The sequence below is a fragment of the Phragmites australis genome, chromosome 16, assembly GCF_958298935.1.
Source record: "Phragmites australis chromosome 16, lpPhrAust1.1, whole genome shotgun sequence".
Taxonomy (NCBI): Eukaryota; Viridiplantae; Streptophyta; class Magnoliopsida; order Poales; family Poaceae; genus Phragmites; species Phragmites australis.
This window is the reverse complement of record NC_084936.1, coordinates 17,658,304-17,679,957: the sequence shown is the minus strand read 5'-3', so window position 1 is coordinate 17,679,957 and position 21,654 is coordinate 17,658,304. Positions and strand designations below refer to the sequence as shown.

Sequence of the window (21,654 nt, the reverse complement as noted above, 5' to 3'; positions counted from 1 at the left end):
CGTGGCAGCGAAAAGTTTGTGTAGTGGTGAAAAAGATTCTTCGTCATGAATGTGAAGGAATCATTGTTCCATCCTTTCGACTGCTTCCATGCCCTGGAAAACTCAACAATAAATGATTGCACCGAAGTCTGCCTCTTTGTCTACGTCGATCAGTTGAAAAGATGTAGCTTTGATGATCAAGCATCGCATGGGTGCTCATGACTCATAACACAGCCGCGCCTGAAGTTAAAGCTTGGTAGGTGAGGCGTCTCACCTCTTGACCTGTTGGTCTATATTAACCTTCAGGCGCCGGATCTCAACTGCACCGCACTCAAGTTCGATCATGGATTCTCCTCCTTCTCTAGAGTACATGCCCTCTTACCCTGATTACTCACCTCTCACTCCTCCATCGTCTCCCACAAAGTCCGGTTCAGTGGTGAAGGTCATCAACGTCTCCTCCGATGAGGAGGTTGAAGAAAGGGCTGCGACTCGCGACATCCCTGTTAAAGACGGCAAGCCTTCAGCACCTCAGGTCCAAGATGAGGTGGACTAGGATCTTTTGGAGGCGGAAATAGAGGAGGAAGAGGCGGCGGCTGAGGCGGAGAAGGAGGCATAGCCAAGGCGAGACATCCGTTAAAGATGGCAAGACACCCGCCGCTGCATCCTCTCCATCCTCGTGTTATTCTAGCGAGGATGGTCAGAAGGAGTAGCCAAGGCAGCAACTCCGGCGATGGTGGTTGGGAGTTAATCCCTCACCTATGTCATGGTTGTAGAGCAGCAACCTGCGGTGGGGGGTCCAAATCATCGTCGTTGGAGATGCTGATGATCTTGGGCTATGACACCGGCGAGTTTAGTCGGGAGTTAGGGCACCATTGACCTTAACCTCTCATTGGACAGGTTAAAGCAGTCTCTCCTTCCTCTTTGTTGGGTAGCTCTTTTAGGACTTTTTGTAGTCATATCTCCATTAGCTTATCTGTAGAAGAACTTAAAAAATCTTGTTAATGGAAGATTCCTACTTCTACTAGAATACATGTGTATGACTGTAATCCTTCTTTTGAATACAAGAAAGTTTTAACAAGTATCCAACATCTCTTTCGGATAGTTTTGAGGTTTGTGGAATTTCCTATCGGGATGGCTATCGCGACAACCTTAGGCTCAACTCCAAGCGGAAAATGTCTGAGTTTTTAGGCACCCAGAGATCCGATAAGATCCTCTATCATCCTTAAAAAAAGTTCTTCTCTTCTCAATAGAAAAAAAGATGACAATTTTTTGTACTTGTAATATGTATGATAAGCCCCTGACATGCTATTGGGAAGGATTTTTGGATGGGCAGTCCAAAAAACCGAGTGTGCGCGTGGGTATAAGTTCCTGATTTATGGCTTATCTCAGTTTCTTAAAGGCATCCGTTCGAATATTAATAATATGATAACTAATATTACAAAATATAGTCTAAGTACTTACACACATAGAACTTACGAAGTTGGTCGATATTCCAAGAGTTTTAAGGACTTGACCATCTTCCATAGCTATCCTATATGATCCTGGTCGATTAGATTCGACCACCCTATAGGGACCGTCCCACTTCGGAGACAGCTTGTTGTTGTTTTTCTGACTTTGTATGAGACGTAGAATCAGATCTCCAGGTACGAAAGATATTTTATGGATGTTCTGGTTGTGGTAGCGTCGGAGAGCTTGTTGGTATCGTGCTAATCTTATCAACACTTATTTTCTATTTTCTTCGAGAGCATTGAGGTCATCTTGCCTTCTCGATATTTCATCCTTATTGGCATATAACTCGACTCGGAGAGATTTGATCTTTAGTTCACAGGGCAACATTGCTTCAGCCTCATAGACTAGGAAGAAAGGTGTTTCACCCCTTGCCCTGCTGGACGTCGTTTGAAGTGCTCAAAGTACGTTAGGCAACTCGGAAGTCCAGACTTTAGCGTAGGCGGATAAGCGGTTGAAGACACGAGTTTTGATTCCTTGAAGTACTATGTTGTTTGCCCGCTCGACCTGTCCGTTGCTTTGTGGGTGTGCCACGGACGCATAGCAGACTGTAGTGTCAAGTTTCTCGCAGTAATCGATGAATGACGTGTTGGAGAACTGAGTACCGTTGTCAGTGATGATTCTACTCGAGACGCCGAATCTTATCATGACACTTTTCATGATGAATTTCTTGGCGAGCGCCGAATATTTTGACTGGCTCAGCTTTAATCCACTTGGAGAAGGTGTCAATTGCAATGAATAGGAACTTGAAGCCCCTGGGTGCTACCGAGAAGGGCGCTAGATATCCGACACCTAAGTTATGAATAGCTACGACAAAGGGATCGTCTGTAAGGCTTGAGCGGGTTGATGTACTCTTCTGCTATAAAATTGATAGCTTGTACACTTTTTTACCAATTCACTTGCATCATGGAGAGTCGTAGGCCAATAGAAACCTTGATTGAAAGCCTTTCTGACCAGAGTTCGTAAGAAAGCATGAGTACCACACACCCCTCCATAGATTTCTTCGAGTAGTTCTCTACCCTGCTTTTGAGAGATACATTTCATGAGTACTCCGTGAGTGCCTTTTCGATAAAGAACGTCATTCGTCAAGGTATACATTTTGGATCAACGAGAAATTTGCTCGGTTAGTGCATCATCCTCAAGCATGACTCGATCTTGAAGGTACTTGCGGATTATGGTCATCCACAAAACTTCGCTTTTTAGTTGAGCCACGAGTCCCCCCGCGACTCGTGGCTATAAATAAAAAATATTTACAATGACTATATTTTCAACGGTTAAATTTTGTATAAGTTTGAATTTTGTTTGAATTCAAATTAAATTAAAAGAAGAATATCACATGAAATGGTAAAAATATATATAAATAGAGCATTACAAAGAAACTCACATTTTCACCATATAATCTAGGGCTGGAAATAATTTTAAAAATTACTACATCACATAATAAGAATATTAGTGGATTTTCTTATATTTTTGGAAATTTATTTGAGGTCCTAACGATTGTTAGAAGTTATAAAAATAACCTTTTTGGTAGAATTTTAGTTTAAATTTTACATAGGTTGTTTAGTGAATCTAATTAAAATAGGTTAGATATGGATTATGAAACACCTAAATTTTTTTAGGATTTTTCAGTAATAAAAGATAACTATTTTGAATAAAAAATACAAGATGAAAAAGTGAAGATATGAACGGTACTTCTTACGAGTACTGTTTCTGCAGGGACTAACCGCCCGATCACATAGCGGTAAAGCCCAGTACTCCTATCGTGGCAGCTTACCCTCTCGGGTCTAAGCGTCCTGAACAGGCCCATAATTTTTCTGTGCTTCAAGAGGACATGATTAAGTGGGGTCGAGCTCTAAACCGGCCCGGCCCGGCCCATCAAGCTGAACAAGAGGCCAGTTCGGCCATCAAATCCGCACGAATCTGCATGCACCACAACAGACGCGCGGTTTCACCGTCGCCTTCGCCTCGTCACCAAACCGCCGCAGCGTCTATACCCTGGCCTCTCTCGTCTTGGCCAAAAATCCCCTCCAGAGTCCACCCCACCCATCCATCCGGCCGGCGCAATCAACCCGGCCGCACGCGAGGACCACCGCCGAACCCTAGCCCCCCACCCGCCGTCCCACCGCGAGATCGCGGGATCGCCCGCCGCCCCGCTCTCCTTCGTCCGCCGCTTGGATCCGGTAAGCTCTCGGCTCCTCTCCCCTCCCCCTCTTCTCGAACCGACGGCGGCGCTTGGCGGCGGGGTGTCTGCGTTGTAGGATCGATCGCGCGGCTGCTCTCTCGGTTATTATTGTCCCTTGTTACGTCTAGGGTCGTGGAGAGGTAGGCTTTTGCGTGCGGACGGTACGGTTCGTTCGAGGAATTGATGCGTTCCGCACGGTTGGCGTTGGTGTTGGGTATGGTGATTGAGGACGTGACGATTACCTATGGTGGTGAAATCCGTGAAAATTTGCAGGGATAGATGGTTGTGTTCCTGCTCTGTTACGCTTGGTGGTTCGGTGTGTCAGGTGTAGCTTCAAGTGTGCCGATTGTTGGACTCGATTAGGATGTTGTGGTTCTGTCAGAGCCAGGACACTGCGGTTCCCAGCTTGAATGGGCTGCGGTCCTTGCTGATCAGCTTGTTCCGTTGAGCATTTTTAGCTCCCTTGTTGGGGATTTGGATTGAGTAAGTTTGTATTATTCTTCGGCACCACTTAATTTCAGTCGTTGCCATATGTTGGAGCAAGAGTTTGTCTTGCTTCAACATATGACAACGACTGAAATTACGGCGAGAGTTTCTTCTAAGAAGGAGACTCAAGTTTGGAGACGAAGTTTGAGAGAAAGGAACACCACGAGTGTATTGATTGTAAAGATATAGACTTGACTAAAGGGGAGTATCACAGGAAAAACTCTGCGATTATGCTCCTCTATGCTGTGTTGAGCGTGTCCTCTTTTTTCCTCTTTTGTCCAGGTGATCACGACCCCTATTTACAAGGCAGTACGTAGTTTAGTGTATAATTTATTACGATGTACAAATATCTAGGACCTGGTCGAATTACTGGACTTTATCCTGAATAACTACCTTTTACCCTACATAGAAGATAAATATCTGTCGTGATAACTATGTTGGTGCTTGCCTCCTGAGGGGTGAGCTAGCTGCTAATTACGGCTCGGTTTCGCTCTGCTGGGGGTGTTAGGACGACTTGCATCGTGTTAGGGTGTCAGGATAAGCACCACTTGCACCGACATTTATCACCCATCACCTCGCGTCAGGTCGGCGATAGAGGGGGGTGTCCTTTCTTCCCCGATATTATCTCCGGAGGCCGATCGTGTTTTTAGGCTTCGGAAGACCGTATGGGCACTGGAGGGTGGCCCGAAGGGGTCTGTAGCCCCTGGGGATAAGGCCTCCTGTCGAGTTCGGAGGCCGAAGGCTCCGGGGTACTTGCTGTAGCTCTGAGTCTTTGGAAGGTCACATATGAGCCGGAGAGGTGGTTCAAAGGGACTTGCAGCCTCCGGGGATGGGGCCTCCTGCCGAGTCTGGAGGCCGAAGGCTCTAGAGGGTCCTTTGATAGCGACCGACAACTATTATCCTTAGGTTGGTCTATTTTCCCCCAATACCATACAAACTTGTTGATGTTACCCTTGCAAAAGGGGCTCTTTAGGCTGAACGAACTGTTCTGCAGGCAAATGTTTAACTAGAAGCTAGCGGTTATCAACTACACTTATCATGTATGAAAGTGGCACCATTAATGTTATGGTTGTTTCGTATGCTATTGCTTGATAGTAAAAAGTGAGGGAGGTTTTTGTAATTACTCTGGTTGGTTTTACTGATAAAAAGTATGTTGTTGCTACTGTTTAATTGGACATAAATATCTTCTTTGTCTGGGACTTGGCTATGCTTTGTGTGTTTACTTCTTAGAAGTTTAACTTTTGCTGATTTTCAGTGCTACCTCTTAGCTGAATGACAAGCTGTATGTTGCACCAGATTGTTATAATTTCTGCTTGGAATCATGATCGGTTTTCCTACTCTAATTTTTCTATTTGTTCATACAGAGATGGAATCACTGTCAATCACTGCTGAAGCTATTGCTTTTACTGAGAAAAAGATGGACATGACTTTGGGTATGCTTTTTTTTTATTTAAGGATTTTAATTCATATTTCAAGGTTGATTCAACTCATGGGCTTTCCTATGCGTTTATGCAGAGGATATTATCAAGATGTCAAAGAAAAAGAATCCTGGGGGCAAGAAACCCCCTAGACAGCCGGTAAACATATTAATTTGTCGAAGTACTTCATGGTCCTTGCATTTGTTAACACTCAACGGAAGTTTGTTAATTACCTTTCATTTTATCATCACAGATAAAAAAACGCCCGTTCCAGAATGGCAACGCTAATCAAGAGAATGCCAAGGTTCAACGGTTTATAGAATCTAGATCATCCATAAGACAAGTATGATGCAATGCCACTAAGTTAGTATTTTGCAGCTTGCTTATGTTGCATTTTTTTAATGGTGTTTTTGGGTGTTTAGGGGTTTCTTGCACAAAGGAGGTCAAATCTTGGTGGAAATCAGTTTCCCGCTACAAAGCAGGCTGCGAAGAAGGCTGCTGCTATGCCAATGCGCAACAGGGCTGTCAGATGGAACAGACCAAGGTATCAACCAATCTCTATGCTATTTTTTCTTGTTCTTGATGCAGCTACTCTATTGATTTCATCTCAATAAAACACTATGAACAGGTAAACAACGGTTCTCTTATTGCTTTTGAGAAGGTTTACTGCATTCAAGGGCTCGTTAAATTTATTGGCTCATGCACCTTGGGTTAGATGGGCTGAGCATGATTATGATGCTGGTGTTTGCATGGAACTGTCTTAATCTCTCTGCTATCGGTATTCCATTGGTGTATGCGCACACAAGTTTAAAGAACAATCAACTTCGTATTCTTGTGGCACAAGGCTTGTTTTTTTGGTTGAACGACTACAAATATACAGTGAATAAAGTTGAAGTAATCCGGGCTGATCATATTGCATTGCACGGTTACTTCAGAGCCTTAAACCTTCACTAAAAGTTATGGCAGTTGCCTTTATTCTGGTTGAGCTGGTCAAATTTGTGAACCTGCTGGAGCACCCTGGATATGCATCTGCTGTGGCCTGACATTCGATAATGCAATTTATGATGTAATCTATAGCTGTTGGAGGAGTGCTAATTTAGGAGGCCGGCATTAAGTGTTTCTGAGGGTACCTTAGTTTTGCTTGTCGACTTCTTGGTAGGAAGGAGATGTGAAAATCTCCAGCATCTCACACCACTGGTCATCCAGATACTGGGTATGGATTGAATATGCTTGAGTTGGAACTGGTTGTGATCACTAGCTTCTTGGTGCAGATACAAAGCTTTTATTTGTTTGCATTGGAGCAGTGTGAATCTAGGGTAGTGTCTGCTCACAGGCAAATTTGTGGTATGCTGCTGCCCGGAAGTAAATTCTGCTGATGTTCTCATATGCAAGTTGGTTGTATCCATAGTGGCATGCCTTATTTTGAGCGCCCACTTAGTGGATTTTACTCACCAAGTTGGTTGTTCACTGGTTCCCACAAAATTATTTGGAATGTTTTCCTGCAGTTCAACTGGATAAGAGTATATCATGCTATCTCGTGATTCTTCTTGAGTTTTCCCAGCATACTAAGCTGTACGGATGTTATCTTTTCAAGGCAACTGATGGAATCTCTTTTATGATTCCTTATGTGCCCTTGTGTTGTTTCTGGATCAATGGCCATACTTGTTAATGACTTGAGTTTATCGGTTCAATCGATCAAAAAATCATGTCAATCGGGACTTTGTTGAACCATGTGCGTTCAAATCTGGGTGAAGGTAAACAGTCTAGAATGTTGAGGGCCTTATGAACCAAGACGATGCACTATATATTTACAGTGGTCACTGTATTGTCTCTCTTTGATTTTATTTCAAAGCATGGTATGTACACCCTGACTTGACTTAAAGGGTATCCTTGTTTTGAGGGAGTATGGTGAGTTTGCTTTAACTTAATGCAAAGAACCCATGCTCAGATAACAGTCTGGTTGTCGGTCCTATGTTGCATATGATTCTTGGTACTTGAGCTAACTCCTCATGTGAGACGCTAATGTTTTGATCTGGATGCAGTGCCAGTACCTTAGTGCAGAGGAGGCCTGTGGGTGATGCTTTTCAGAGTGGCAAGGTATGGACTACGTTAAACGTAGAGTAAATAAGATACGCTGGCTTTTAAAAGTACTACCTCCGATTCCAAAATTAAGTCTATTTAGGATTGTTGTTAGTTAAACATTTTAACTTTGGCTATCAATATCTAAAAAATCATATAGTTTGACAACATAAGATTGATGTTACTAGATTCATCATTAAAAAATATTTTTACAATATATATAACTCTTTCTATTTAAAATAACATAAATACATATATGTCCTAATCGAGTAAATTTTTACCCTGTGTGTACTTTATTGTATCTGATGCACAAGTGGCTTTGGATGTAGATGATCATTTTGTTTATTGGGCAATCATTTTTGTTGTTATTCATTTCTTTTTTTAACTTCTTCTGTGATATATTTTTATGTATATTGATAGTTTTCTGCATAGTTTCGTCCACCTTATTTTGTAATATTATCCCATTGTCACTTCATAACAAGCCATAATAGTTTCAAGACCTAGGAACTTGTATGATGAATGCTATCGTCACATTTCATATATTTTTCTAAAGATGCATGAGAAATAGATCTGATTGTTTAACATTTGTTGCATTGTTCTTGTTCTTCTATTACAATATGACCTTAATCTATTCTAGGGCAAGGAGACCCAGAACCAGGTACCAAGGACAATGGATGCACTCTTTGCACAAATGAAAGCGCAACGGATGAAGATCACACCACAGCAGCAGAAATATCCAGCTCCTGGCCATCAGTTCAACCAGCAGCGACGTGTTCAGCAGCAACGTCCAGGCAGAGGATATGGTGGCCGGAATGTTGGTAACCAATGAGTCCAACTGCATTCGTCTGCCGCATCAAAGCCCATTATCTTCACTAGTTTTATGGAAGGCAGAAGGCCCCCCTGGAAATGCTGATTTGGCTGTGTTTTGTTTCTCGACTTGTGGGCAGGTTCTTAACTGAGGTTTATATGCAGTCCTGTAGTTGCTTGTTTCCGTTTCAGCATGTATGAATGTAAGCAAATTGTTCTGCTACTTGCCCTCTGGATGCTGCTGTCGTGTTGATATTGAATTATTCAGCTCATCTTTTTTATAAGGAATAATCAGCATTTTTACCATCCAATGCCAGGTGGACTTGTTGGTCTGGACCCGTGACCTGTCAGTATATGTTGGATGGTGTTCTGTGGCTTGGTGGTCTTTGCTGATGTACCATTTCAGTGTAAATGTAGGGGCAACCCTAAGATCCTCTGATATGAGCGAGTGAAGTTACAGGTGAACAGTATCTCTGATTTTACCCATACGAACCGTCGGATTAGAAATAAACCGGATTGGAAATAAAAGAACGTGATCGATTGTCACAGTTCTGATATATATAATTGGTACAATATTTTTACGTACATGTTCGCCGTCTCTCAGAGAATACTGTTCACAGGTCAGAGGATCCGGTTCTGATGTAATCGGCCTACAACAAAAAACCACAATTTAAAATAGTCCTAATGCTGAACATATTCTCTCCTTATTTCTTCTAGCCATTGTCACGAGATTACGTGACTATAGCCATTTTTCCTTCTCTTATCTTGTACTCCATTCGAAGGTGTGGCATAACAGAACTAGAGGCAGACCATGCCCAAAATTTTAGCGGATTAAATTTATCTTGGCCTTGGCTGTCGTTGAACTGCGCTCATCCGCCACTGAGACAGCCGTTACCTCTGGATAGACCCAAGAGTGTAGTTCGGACGGAGCATGTTAGCGGAGGCATGACGTGGCCTAGGATGGAGCGCAATCGAGAGCTATGTCGCAGCTCAGAGTACGGTATACGGAATACGCCGAGTATCGATAACAGATTAATTAACTAAGACGATGTATTTTTTCTTTATCAGTACAAAGTTATTTGCAATTAATTTGTGTTTCTCTTGAGAAAAAAAAAACAAATTCCATGTGCAAGAGCAACGTCCCAGGCATCCGATCTAGACACGCCTAGAAGCTTGAAAACCTAGTTGTCGTCGATCTAGCATAAAAAAAAAAGTCTCACCACAACGATTCCCACTTGTATCCGCAGTATTCCATGAATCCTCTTGCATGAGAGAAGCAATACACACGTGGGAAGATTACGAGCGAGGAGCATGTCTGATGGAGTATTTTGTTTGGCATAAGCGGCATTTTCCTGTTATTTAGAGAAAGCAAATCCCATGTCTGAGGCAAGGCATATGTCTCAGTCCTGTGCTAGAAAAATCACAAAAACAGAGAAAAGACAAGGAAAAGCTAGAGGATAACATGCAAAAACCCAACCTTCCCAAGAACCTCTCTTTCCACCTCCCATGGAGCTCCTCCCCGCTCCCTTCCCCTCCCTCCTCTCCAGACACCATCAATTCCCTCCTCAACCCCACTCCAAACCCCGCCATGGCCGCCTCAAAGAACCTATCATGGCGTTCGCGCAGGCTCCTCCCCTCCCGCTTCCGCTTCAAGAAGCGAGAAGCAGCTCCCACTCCCCTCGCCACAGAACCCGACCACCCTTCCAAGAACCAAGAACCCATCCGCCGCCCGGTCCTTACCTTCGCAGTGAGCCCCGGATTGTCTCGGAGACGAAGCTCATCACGACGCACTCCTGTGCCGAGCGCCTGGACGACGCCCGCAAAGTGTTCGACGGAATGCGCCGCAGGGACCTACTCGCCTGGTCAGCCATGATCGGCGCCTACGCCATCAGGGGCATGTACAGCGAAGTAATCCAGCTCACGGTGCGCATGGTTGGGGAAGGGGTCATCCCGGACAGGTTTTTGATCACCCGGGTTCTGCAGGCGTGCGCCTACGCCGAGGACCTAGAGCTCGGGGTGGCTCTGCATTCCATGGCCATCCGGAGAGGGTTTATGGGGAGGGTGAGAGATGTGCCGGTCGGGAACTCTGTGCTGGCGATGTATGTCAAGTGTGGAGAATTGGGGCATGCGCGAATGCTGTTTGAGAAGATGGAGCAACGGGACTTGGGCACATGGAACTCCATGATCTTTGGGTGTTGCCGGTTTGGCGAGTGGGAGGAGGCACGGAGGCTGCTCGACCATATGAGGTGCGAAGGTACAAAACCCGGGGTTGTCACGTGGAATACATTGATTTCGAGCTACGCTAGGTCTGGGGACCTTGATGTGGCCATGGAACTGCTGGAGCAGATGGAGGAGTCTGGAGTTGATCCGGATGTTGTCACCTGGACTAGCCTTGTGTCAGGTTTTGTCCACAGTGATAGAGGAGACGAGGCACTGCAGTGTTTCATCCGGATGCGTCTTGCTGGAGTGGAACCAAATGGTATGACAATAGCGAGTGCCATCTCTGCTTGTGCGAGTTTGAAGTTACTGAGTCAGGGAATGGAGCTCCATTGCCACGCCATTAAGGTTGGGAGTGTTAACAATGTGCTCTCAGGGAACTCCTTGGTTGACATGTATGGAAAATGTGGAGAAATTGTTGCAGCTAGGAGAATATTTAATGAGATACCTGAGAAGGATATCTTCTCCTGGAATTCAATGGTTGCAGGGTATGCACAAGCAGGCTATTGCGGCAAAGCATATGAGCTCTTCTGTAAGATGGAGAATGATGGTGTTCGGCGCAATGTGATAACCTGGAATATAATGATCTCAGGATACATACGAAATGGGGATGATGAGAGAGCTTTTGAGCTATTCCAGATGATGGAAAGCTATAGAGTGAAAAGGGATACAGCTTCTTGGAACATACTCATTGCTGGTTCAGTGCATAATGGTCATTTTGATAGAGCCCTAAGAATATTCCGGCAGATGCAATCACTTCTGGTGAGACCGGACTACATTACAATCCTAAGTATCATTCCAGCATTTGCAAACCTATTTGCGGTTTGGAAAGTACGGGAGATCCATGCCTGTATTTTTCACCACAACTTAGAAATGGATGGCAAAATTGCAAATGCGCTTATCAATGCCTATTCAAAATCTGGCGATCTTGCTGGTGCATGTGCTGTTTTTGATAGGCACTCGTCAAGGAACATTATTTCTTGGAATTGCATAATTCTCACATACTTGTTGCATGGTTTTCCAAATGAAGCATTGGATCGCTTCTGTCAAATGAAGCAAAAAGGCGTGCTCCCAGATCATACAACTTTGACTGCTGTTATCAAGGCCTATGGTCTCAAGGGAAATATATCTGAAGGGAAAGAAATATTTCTTAATATGACTCGTGAGTACAACATAACTCCAAATTTAGATCATTATGCAGCAATGGTACATCTTCTTGGCCGCTCAGGGAGACTACAAGAAGCATATGAGCTTATTGATGAAATGCCACTGATACCCAATTCAGCAGTCTGGGAGGCATTTCTTACTGCAGCAACAGTTCATGGGAATGTAAGGCTGGCATACCTGGCTGTAAGGGAACTGTCGCTGATTCAGCCCAGAGACCCTAGAATCCAAAGGCTGCTTTCTGATCTGCAAAATCTAGATGGAAAGTTTGTTGATATGCCGGACATGATGGTACCCAACAAAGGAAGAGAGTTGGATGAGGTTGATAGTTGTTCAGTTGAAATTAAGAACAAGGTCTATTTGTTCTCACGTGGCGATAATTTTGTCTTAGAGCATACAATAGCTGAACTAAAATTGATGATGATTCAGATGGGTCTCTCAGTGCCAAACAATGGCAATGGAACTCTAGATGTTGAAGAAGAAACAGAAGAAGTAACTGGAATCCATTGTGAGAAGCTAGCGATTGCTTTTGCGGTTTCTAATTCCCCTCATTTCAGAAGCATTCGGATAATAAAAACCGTAAGGATGTGTAGCCATTGCCACAACTTTGCCAAGTTAGTTTCAGAGAAATATGGGCGGCAGATACTGATCAAGGATCCAAATTGTTTGCACAAGTTTGAGGGTGGAAAGTGCTCATGTGAAGATTATTGGTGAATACAACTGGCATAAGTCTACTGGGCAAAAGATATTGTCAAGTGACCATGCCCTAGCAGTGTCCTGTACAGGAAATACACACAGCTCACCTCCTGAACGGAATCTTCAATTTGTTCGAAATCAGTTACGCCAGTAGTTGCATTGTCTTGGAATTCCACTGATACCAAATATATCTTCAACATCGGTACGAAAGTAGGTGTTTCTTGCAAACCTTTTTCTTTCGAAAAATCCATCTGCTTGTAGTGCTGAATGGTTCCTCATTCCTGAAATGTTGACACTCAGGATATCTTTTCCAAGAATTATATCGCCAAACTCAGGATATCCTGTTCAAGAATTATATCTCCAGATAAAAATCTTTATTACTCCGGTATCAGAAAATACAAGCCATTCTGATGATATTCCCAGCTTCAGCGAGGCTACCACGGACGGATTGGGAGAGTACTTCACCTCATGTGGTTACTGAGCACTGTCATGACAGGTAAGGGAACAGTTTGGTATAAAATATACAGTGCTGCCTTTTCTTTTTTCGAGCATTGTCTATGTTCCTAAGTAGTTAACATATTCTGATTTTTTTATAGTCTGACGATTTGTTTGAGTACTTCTATGCATTTGATAAATGAAATTCATTGAAGCTCTCCAGTAAAATAATGTGTCAAGTATGTGAAGCCTGTTAGCATCAGACTGAAGTCATGGAGTCTGTAATATCTGGAGTTAATAATTACTTTTGTCTTTTTAAAATGCAGTCTGTGTTAGCAATAAGCCTTGATGTGTGCAGATTTTCAACTAGCAGATTAGGGAGAATAATAGTCAATTAAAACAGTAATTGCTGTAGTTATTAGCTGTTTGAACCATGGATTTTCAGCTATCAAATTAGGAAGAATAATAGCCAATTAAAGCAGTAATTGCTGTAGTTATTAGCTGTTTGAATCAGGCTATATTGTAGTGCTCAGCAGTGTATAAATAGAGAAGAAAACAGAAAAGGCAGCAAGCCATTGCAGCACCAAAAATACCACTGCTAGTGTACGTGTGTCTTGGGTGAGTTCCTGGGCTACCTGTGAGGCTATAGGCCTTTCAATTGGTATCAGTAGGGTGTCATGGCGGGTGAAGATGACCCTTCTGCAGCTCCTACGCCTATGGTACATCGCGTGGTGAGAGATGTCGGAAGCGCATACCCGTTGCTCACCAAGCACAACTACGCCGAGTGGTCGGTGATAATGGAGGTGATACTTGAAGCCCGCGGCCTCTGGGAGGCCGTGGACAAGGGCGGCGTGGACAGGGTCGACGACAGGTTGGCAATGGAGGCCATCTTTCAAGCAGTCCCGCCGGAGATGGTCACCTCCCTTGCGAAGAAGACGGCGAAGGAGGCCTGGAACGCGATCAAGACGATGCACGTCGGCTCCGAGCGCTCTCGAGGCGACTGCCCAGAAGGTGAGGAAGGACTATGAGGCGATCTCCTTCCGCGCCGGCGAGTCAATCGACGACTTCGCCATGCGCCTCACCGGGATCGTCCACCAGCTGGAGGTACTCAGTGATCCGGTCGATGACGCCAAGGTCGTGGCCAAGTACCTGCGGGTTGTCCCGCCCAAGTTCGCGCAGATCGCGTTCTCCATAGAGACGCTCCTCGACATCTCGACGCTGACGATTGAGGAGGTCACGGAGGAGCAGTGGCTTGTGCGCCAGAAGGAAAGGCGAACTAGCAAGGGGGGTCACGATCTACCAAAGGCGATGACAAGAATCGTCGCTCCCGTGGCTCGCGCAAGAAGGGCGCGGCTGATGGCAAGAACGTTACCCGCAACGACGACTGCGACACCTGCCGCAATTGCGAGCGTACCGGTCACTGGGCTCGTGATTGCCGCCAGCCCAAGCGATGTCAGGCGCACCTCATGCAGGAGGACGACTGCGAGCCTGCGCTACTAATGGCACAGGTGCGGTCGCTGAACGACGACACCGCGCTGGCGTCGACAACAGTTCACCTTGATGAACTGTGAGTGCAGGCGTTCCTCAGCGAGGCGGACGCCGGTGAACTCCAGGAGGGCTGGTACCTCGACATTGGCGCCACCAGCCACATGACGGGTCGCAGCGACGTCTTCGCCAAGCTTGATCGCGCGGTACAGGGAACCGTACGGTTTGGCGACGGATCGCTCGTCGAGATCCACGGCTGCGGCACGGTGCTGATCGCCGAGAAGAACGACGAGCACAAGGCGCTCTCCGACGTCTACTTCATCTCACGCTTGAAGAACAGAATCATCAGCGTCGGCCAACTCGATGAGTGTGGCTCGAAGGTGTTGATCGAGGATGGCGTGCTGCGCATCTGGGATCGCCGGCGCCATCTCATCGCCAAGGTGAACCGCGGGCGGAACCGGCTCTAGATCCTACGCCTCAACGTCGCATGCCCAATCTGTCTCGCGGTGCAGCACAACGACGACTCGTGGCGCTGGCACGCCCGCTACGGCCACATCAGTTTCGACGCGTTGCACCAGCTTGGTCGCCAGGACATGGTGCGTGGGCGTGGTCTTCCGCGGCTAGAACACGTGGAGCAACTTTGCGACATATGCGTCATGACGAAGCATCGCCGAGCCCTGTTCCCAGCCAAGGCGAAGTACCGCGCAGAGGGCGTCCTAGACCTCGTCCACGGCGACCTCTGTGGCCCCATCACGCCGGCGACGCCAGGCGGGCGCCGCTATTTTTTGCTGTTGGTAGATGACGCAAGTCGCTACATGTGACTGGCGCTTCTCACACCAAAAAGTGATGCTGCAATGGCCATCGCGAAGTTCCAGGCTGCTGCGGAGGTGGAGAGCGGGCACAAGTTCCGCGTTCTACGCACGGACAATGGCGGCGAGTTCACCTCCGTTGAATTCGCGCGCCACTGCGAGGACCACGGCGTGCAGCGGCACTTCTTTGCGCCGTACACGCGGAGCAAAATGGCATGGTGGAGAGGAGGAACCAGACCATCCTCGCCACCGCACGCGCCCTCCTGAAACAGCGGAAGATGCCCGCTGAATTTTGGAGGGAGGCTGTGACCACGGCTGTCTACCTTCTCAACCGGGCGCTGGTGAAGAGTCTTGACGGCGAGACGCCATTTGAGGCGTGGCACGGGCGCATGGGTGTCTTGGTTATGTAAAGGATACACGACCAGGCCTGCGGAAGCTCGACGACTGTAGCACCCCGATGGTCTTCATCGGCTATGAGGATGGCTCCAAGGCGTACCGCATGCTCGAGCCCCGGTCCCGGCGCATCCACATCTCCCGCGATGTCGTTTTTGACGAGGACGCCGGCTGGGACTGGGAGGCGGTGCTGAAAGACGGTGGAACAGCCACACCTGACTTTCATGTGGAGGCAGTGGCTAACTACATCCACCCAGGCGCTTACCCTGCTGCGCCGGCGCCCACAGGGGCGATCTCGTCGCCCATGCCCGTCTTCCCCGCAGAGGCAGCCCCCACATCCATGGGGACAGATCCAATGCTAGCCTCACCCGCTGGCGTGTCGTCCACGCCCACAAGGGCTTCTCCCGCGGCGGCCTTGCTCTTGGAGTTCGTCTCTCCTCCACCAAACGACTCCGATAGGCTGGATGCGTACCACAACTCCTCCCCTCTCCGTTACCGTCGCATCGACGACGTGCTTGTTGGGGGAGAGGCACCAGGTCTTGCCAATCGTATCGTCGATGGCGAGGGGCTACTGCTGGTCAGCAAGGAGATGGACTCCATCAAGCAGAACGGAACATGGTCACTGGTGGAGCTTCCTCATGGGCATCGATCTATTGGGCTGATGTGGGTCTTCAAGCTCAAGAAGAATGAGGCAGGAGAAGTGATCAAGCACAAGGCTCGCCTCGATGAAGTATTCGCACCCATTGCTCGTCTTGAATCTGTTCGGTTGCTGCGCAAGATGGTTGGTCGGTGCATCACATGGATGTGAAGTCGGCTTTCTTCAACGGCGATTTGGGGGAGGAGGTGTACGTCGCACAGCCGCCGGGCTTCGTCGTCGTCGGAGCAGAACAGAAGGTGCTGCGCCTGCGGAAGGCGCTCTACGGGCTGCGGCAAGCGCCGCGGGCTTGGAACGAGAAGCTACACATGACATTGCGAGCTCTTGGGTTCGAGCAGAGCCCGCATGAGGCGACGATGTATAGGCGTGGCCATGGCGACTCGCTGTTGCTCCTTGGGGTGTATGTGGATGACTTGATCATCACTGGATCAGCCGAGGCGGAGATCAACCGCTTCAAGAAGGAGATGAAGGCGAGGTTCAGGATGAGCGGCCTTGGGTTGCTCTCCTTCTACCTTGGCATCGAGGTGCAGCAGAGTAGCAGCGGGATCACGCTGTGCCAGGCGCATTACGCCAAGCGTATCCTAGAGATGGCAGGGATGCAGGATTGCAACCCTGCGCACCCCCCATGTAGGAGCGGCTCAAGCTGAGCCGTGACAACACAACGGCGGAGGTGGACGTCACTCAGTACCGGAGGATCATCGGAAGCCTCCGCTATCTTGTCCACATGCGGCCGGACCTCGCTTTCAGCGTGGGGTACGTGAGTCGCTTCATGGAGCGGCCTACGGAGGAACACATGGCGGCAGTGAAGAGGATTCTACGCTATTTGGCTGGGACTTTAAGTCTCGGTTGCCACTATGGAGGACAGCGGAGGCACGGCTTGTCGGGTACACCGACAGCGACCTCTCCAGCGATGTTGACACAAGTAGGAGTACATCCAACGGTTTGTTCTTCTACGGCAGCAGCTTGGTGAGTTGGCACGCTCTCAAGCAAAAGGTGGTGGCACTCTCGTCCTGTGAGGCGGAGTATGTTGCTGCCACTACCGCAGCCACACAGGCGGTGTGGTTGGCTCGGCTGCTCGGCGACTTAAAGGGGAGGGATGCCGACACTGTCGAGCTGAAGATTGACAACAAGTCAGCCTTAGCGCTGATACAAAATCCTGTTTTCCATGAACGTAGCAAGCACATCGATGTGCACTACCACTTCATCAGGAAGTGCCGGGAAGATGGGAGGATTAGTGTTAATTTCGTCGGCACTAAGGACCAGCTCGCTGACATTCAAACCAAGGCACTTGGGCGAGTCAGATTCCATAAGCTTCGTGCTAGGATTGGAATGGTCAACATCAATTTCAAGTCCACACACAAGGATTAGGGGGAGATTGTTAGCAATAAGCCTTGATGTGTGCAGATTTTCAGCTAGCAGATTAGGGAGAATAATAGTCAATTAAAACGGTAATTGCTGTAGTTATTAGCTGTTTGAACTATGGATTTCCAGCTAGTAAATTAGGGAGAATAATAGCCAATTAAAACAGTAATTGCTGTAGTTATTAGCTGTTTGAACCAGGCCATATTGTAATGGTCAGCAGTGTATAAATAGAGAAGAAAACAGAAAAGGCAGTAAGCCATTGCAGCACCAAAAATACCACTGCTAGTGTACGTGTGTCTTGGGTGAGTTCCTGAGCTACCTGTGAGGTTGTAGGCCTTTCAGTTTGCACCTGTAAATTATGTCCCATTCTATGAACTATGCTATAGCTATGGCCCACCTTAACTTTCGAATGTGTGGTAGTATCTTGTTCGCAAGTGTATAGAATGTCTGGAAAAAAAGCTTTAGTGCTTGACAAAAAAATTATTGTCTATAAGTCATTTTCCAATAACAAAAATAAACTCATGTCGACCTGTTTTGTGCTTCTCTTGTAAACCCCACCAAGGTTTTGATGTGCCAAAAGCAATTTGCCATCGAATTTTCAGCATTTTAATTATCCTATGTTGCAGCAGGTCCTGTTTAAATTTTAGCTGTTATGGTTTCTTAATTTGGCACATTTTCCAAATATCAATCTGCCATTCCCCCATCTGATCTTGCCCCCTTTGGTGGAATACTTATACCAATTTTCTTGCAGGTTCAGAAACTTGTATGTGGCAAAACATTGAAGAATTAAGTGGTCTTCATTTTACACTGCTGTTGCAAATAGGAAATCAGACTTAAGAAGTTAGAACTTCATATTACCATTAACCTTAGTGATAGTGAGGCTACAATAGCTTTTAGCTACATTCATTTGGTCCATCCAGTACAGAATGTAGCTATTCAATATGAGAAATTCGGGTTATGTTGTCCATCATTTACAAGATTGGTAAGAATTTTGGGTTATGCTTGCCCCTTTGCAAGGTGAGTTCTTGTGGGTGGGGGGGGGGGGGGGGCTGACCAGACTGACTGAAATTCTAGCTGAGTCTTGTCCTCACATATGTAGTAGCGATTATAGCTTCAAAAAATGAAAAAAAAGAAGTCCACTTATGACAATTAGTATTGAAAACAAATATTCAGTTTGTATAAAAGGTTCTTGCAGAATCTATGGTCCACTTAATCATTTATGCGGCCGATGAATTGTTCGCTGCTTGTCCATGTTGCTTTGATTTCCTTATATTTTCAACACACCATCTGTTGTTCTTCGAGTTGTATGACCCTTATGTTGGTCAAGGTTTCAACTTGTCCTCAAGTTTAGAATTATTTCCTTTTCTGCACTTTGTGCCTGTTGTATGGGTTGAAAGTATGGTTATTACGGCGGCGTGATGAGATGCGACGATCCGTCACTTTCACAACTTTATAGCATCAATGTAATACCAGAATGTTAATATAAAAATAGAACATGTTGACTATGGGAAATAGTTGACGTTTAAATCTGTCGATCAAATAAATAATTTGAAGATCACATATACGTAGATCTCATTGAAACAATTCTATTTTTACTATTTAAATGTTTATTTTAGATATCTATAACTCGTGCGAGTCTAATAAACCTAGACCGTTGATTAAAAAAATATAGTGGTGGATGGATCGGTCACCATCAGACCTCTCCTGAGCCGACTTGACTCACGCTGCTCTAGCCGCTCGCTGTTCCCCTGCCGCTCGTCGCCTCCCAGCTGGTCTACCACCGGCATCTTCGCCATCGCGCACACCGCTCCTATGCGCTGCGCTGCCGTAGCCTACAACCATCGCGCCGCTGCCTGTCGTGCAGCCACGCGAGCCACCACCTACCGCGCTGCTCCCCTAGCCACGTCGCCACCCAGTGTCAAGACCTTGCTGGGCCTGGATAGTATGAGGGTAGGGTGTGTGCATTGTCCAGTTGGCTGGGCCGTCGCGTGCGCGAGAATGTTACCGCTAGAATACTTTACTGTTAAATAGGAGTAGTGACGAACTGAAAACTCTGATGATGAACTGAAAAAATTGAAATTTGGGAATGTTTCCCGTGGAATCTCTCTTTTTCCTGTGATCCTCTATCTCTTCTCCTTCGCGATCGAATTCTCTCTAGGGTTCGTTACATCTGGTATCAGAGCCGAGCACCAGTTATTCGACAGATTACTCAACTCCCACCACCACCCCTCTCACCACCAGTCATTCGACAGATTGCTCGAGTCAGATCGGGCGTTCTAGCGACCTCTAAGCCATCCGATGAGAATCCATACACAAAGCCTCGCTACACATCACGATATCAACAGCAGATCATGGCGCAAGAGAATTAGTTCGCGAACTTCCTCAAGCAGTACAATGAGGACAGGAAGAAGGCGGAAGCCTATTGACTCGAACACCGGTAATCGTTGGAGGCCATCCAGCTGCTGGTCGAGGCGTGGAAGCCGTTGGAGAACAAGGTGGAGGATCTGTAACATGTCATTGTTGATCTTCAACAATAGGTCCACCAGCTACAACACCCCACCGCTCCACCGTTGGTCACCACGATTCCATCACCACAAGAGGCGTTGGCACCAGCGATTGACTCCACAATGACATTGCTCTCGGGGATGCATACACCACACCTGCATCCCAGGCCTGATGGCCACTGCCATGATCATGAGCACCAGGGACAGGCATACGGGTTGGTCATGACTCCCTTAACAACCCCGATCACAGGTATGTTGACGCATCTCGAATTCGTCCAATCCCCCTGGATTTTGATGTCTGCACAAACACCTGCTCTTACCTGTAACATCCCAGTTTTTAGCCAAACTTGAATTTCAAAAATCTTTGTAAAAGAATTCAAATCTATCTCCAATTTCAAAACCCAAACAAAAAAAATCAAAACCTCTCTTTACTCCTCCCTCCCTTTAGGCTCAATTCCCTTTTTCCCAGCCGGCCCACTCCTCTTTCAGGCCCAATTCCCTCCCTGGCCTCTTTCCTTTTCTTTCTCCCGGTCCACGCACCACGCCGGCCCGGCACCCTTCTTCTTCCTCCTCTTGCCCTGCTCACACGTGCACGCGTCGTGCTGTGCACTCACACCAAGCCGCCGGCCGCCGCAACACCACCAACCGCCACCTACCAGCTACCGACCTTTACTCCGCTGCACCGTACCACCCGAAGTTGCCATCCACACCATCTTTTTGCAAGCCCGCTGCCACTGCCGTCGCGAACAGTGATCGCACCCGAGAGCACCGCCAGCCGAGAGCACGCGCGCGTGGAACAGCTCGTTGCTGCCTTGACTACTGAACTGGACATCCTCGCCGCACGCTGCGCACGTCCACGCCTCTACACCACCGGCATTTACTTGCCTTGACCAAAATCGCGTCGTACCATGTGTGCTTTGTCACCGTGGACTCCATTGTAAGCCACGGTCGCCCTCCACTGCCTATAAAAACCGGTCGACTGCCCCCTTGCCCCTTACCGCCGCTCGCCGAACTACCTAGGCAAGATCCACTCTTCTCTCATCATCGTTACTCTGCCTCTCTCCGCCAAGACAAGCATTTTCGCCCCTCGTCGTTGATTTACCTCACTAGCACAAATCCTCCACCGATGAGCCGTTCCAGAGCACCACATCCATCTCCTCCAACCTCCCATCCACTCATCTCATCCCCTCCGGCCTCCATCGAGCCTCTCCACGAGCCCACCGACACGCTCCCATGACGGCTCGCTGCCAGCCGGCCCCACTCCCTCGCTCACTCAGGCTTCCGCAAAAATGGATTCCCCGCACCTCCCTCTCTATCCCGGCATCTTCGCCGTCAAGAACGACGGTCAGGAGGCCTATTCCGGCGAGGCTCTGGCATGCTCACTGCCGTGACTCGGCGAGCAGACGGCAACGCCTCCCGTGAGCCTCTCGGCCAACCGCCGTTTCCTCTCGGGCTGCACAAGGCCGCCGCGGCCGAG

The 21,654-nt window shown here is 47.3% G+C and overlaps 2 protein-coding genes across 4 annotated transcripts; both read left to right on the top strand.

Moving 5' to 3' along the window:
• The first annotated feature begins 3,435 nt into the window (after positions 1–3,435).
• On the top strand, positions 3,436–8,927 carry LOC133895313 (uncharacterized). Of its 2 annotated transcripts, XR_009905584.1 has the most exons (8): positions 3,436–3,665; positions 5,518–5,586; positions 5,669–5,730; positions 5,825–5,914; positions 5,994–6,115; positions 7,614–7,668; positions 8,288–8,660; positions 8,775–8,927. XR_009905584.1 is itself a non-coding variant. In XM_062335539.1 (7 exons), the coding sequence occupies exons 2-7, from the start codon at positions 5,520–5,522 to the stop codon at positions 8,477–8,479; spliced, it is 588 nt and encodes a 195-aa protein (XP_062191523.1). In that variant the 5' UTR covers positions 3,436–3,665; positions 5,518–5,519; the 3' UTR covers positions 8,480–8,768. The 2 variants fall into 2 exon arrangements, 1 of the variants encoding a protein (XP_062191523.1); XM_062335539.1 differs by lacking the exon at positions 8,775–8,927 and having other exon boundaries at positions 8,288–8,768.
• Positions 8,928–9,818: 891 nt separating this feature from the next.
• Positions 9,819–18,638, top strand: LOC133895404 (pentatricopeptide repeat-containing protein At1g19720-like). Of its 2 annotated transcripts, none has more exons than XM_062335703.1 (3): positions 9,819–12,736; positions 12,835–13,030; positions 18,425–18,638. In XM_062335703.1, the coding sequence occupies exon 1, from the start codon at positions 9,964–9,966 to the stop codon at positions 12,550–12,552; it is 2,589 nt and encodes an 862-aa protein (XP_062191687.1). In that variant the 5' UTR covers positions 9,819–9,963; the 3' UTR covers positions 12,553–12,736; positions 12,835–13,030; positions 18,425–18,638. The 2 variants fall into 2 exon arrangements, with proteins under 2 accessions (XP_062191687.1, XP_062191686.1); XM_062335702.1 differs by having other exon boundaries at positions 9,819–12,744.
• The last annotated feature ends 3,016 nt before the right edge of the window (positions 18,639–21,654 follow it).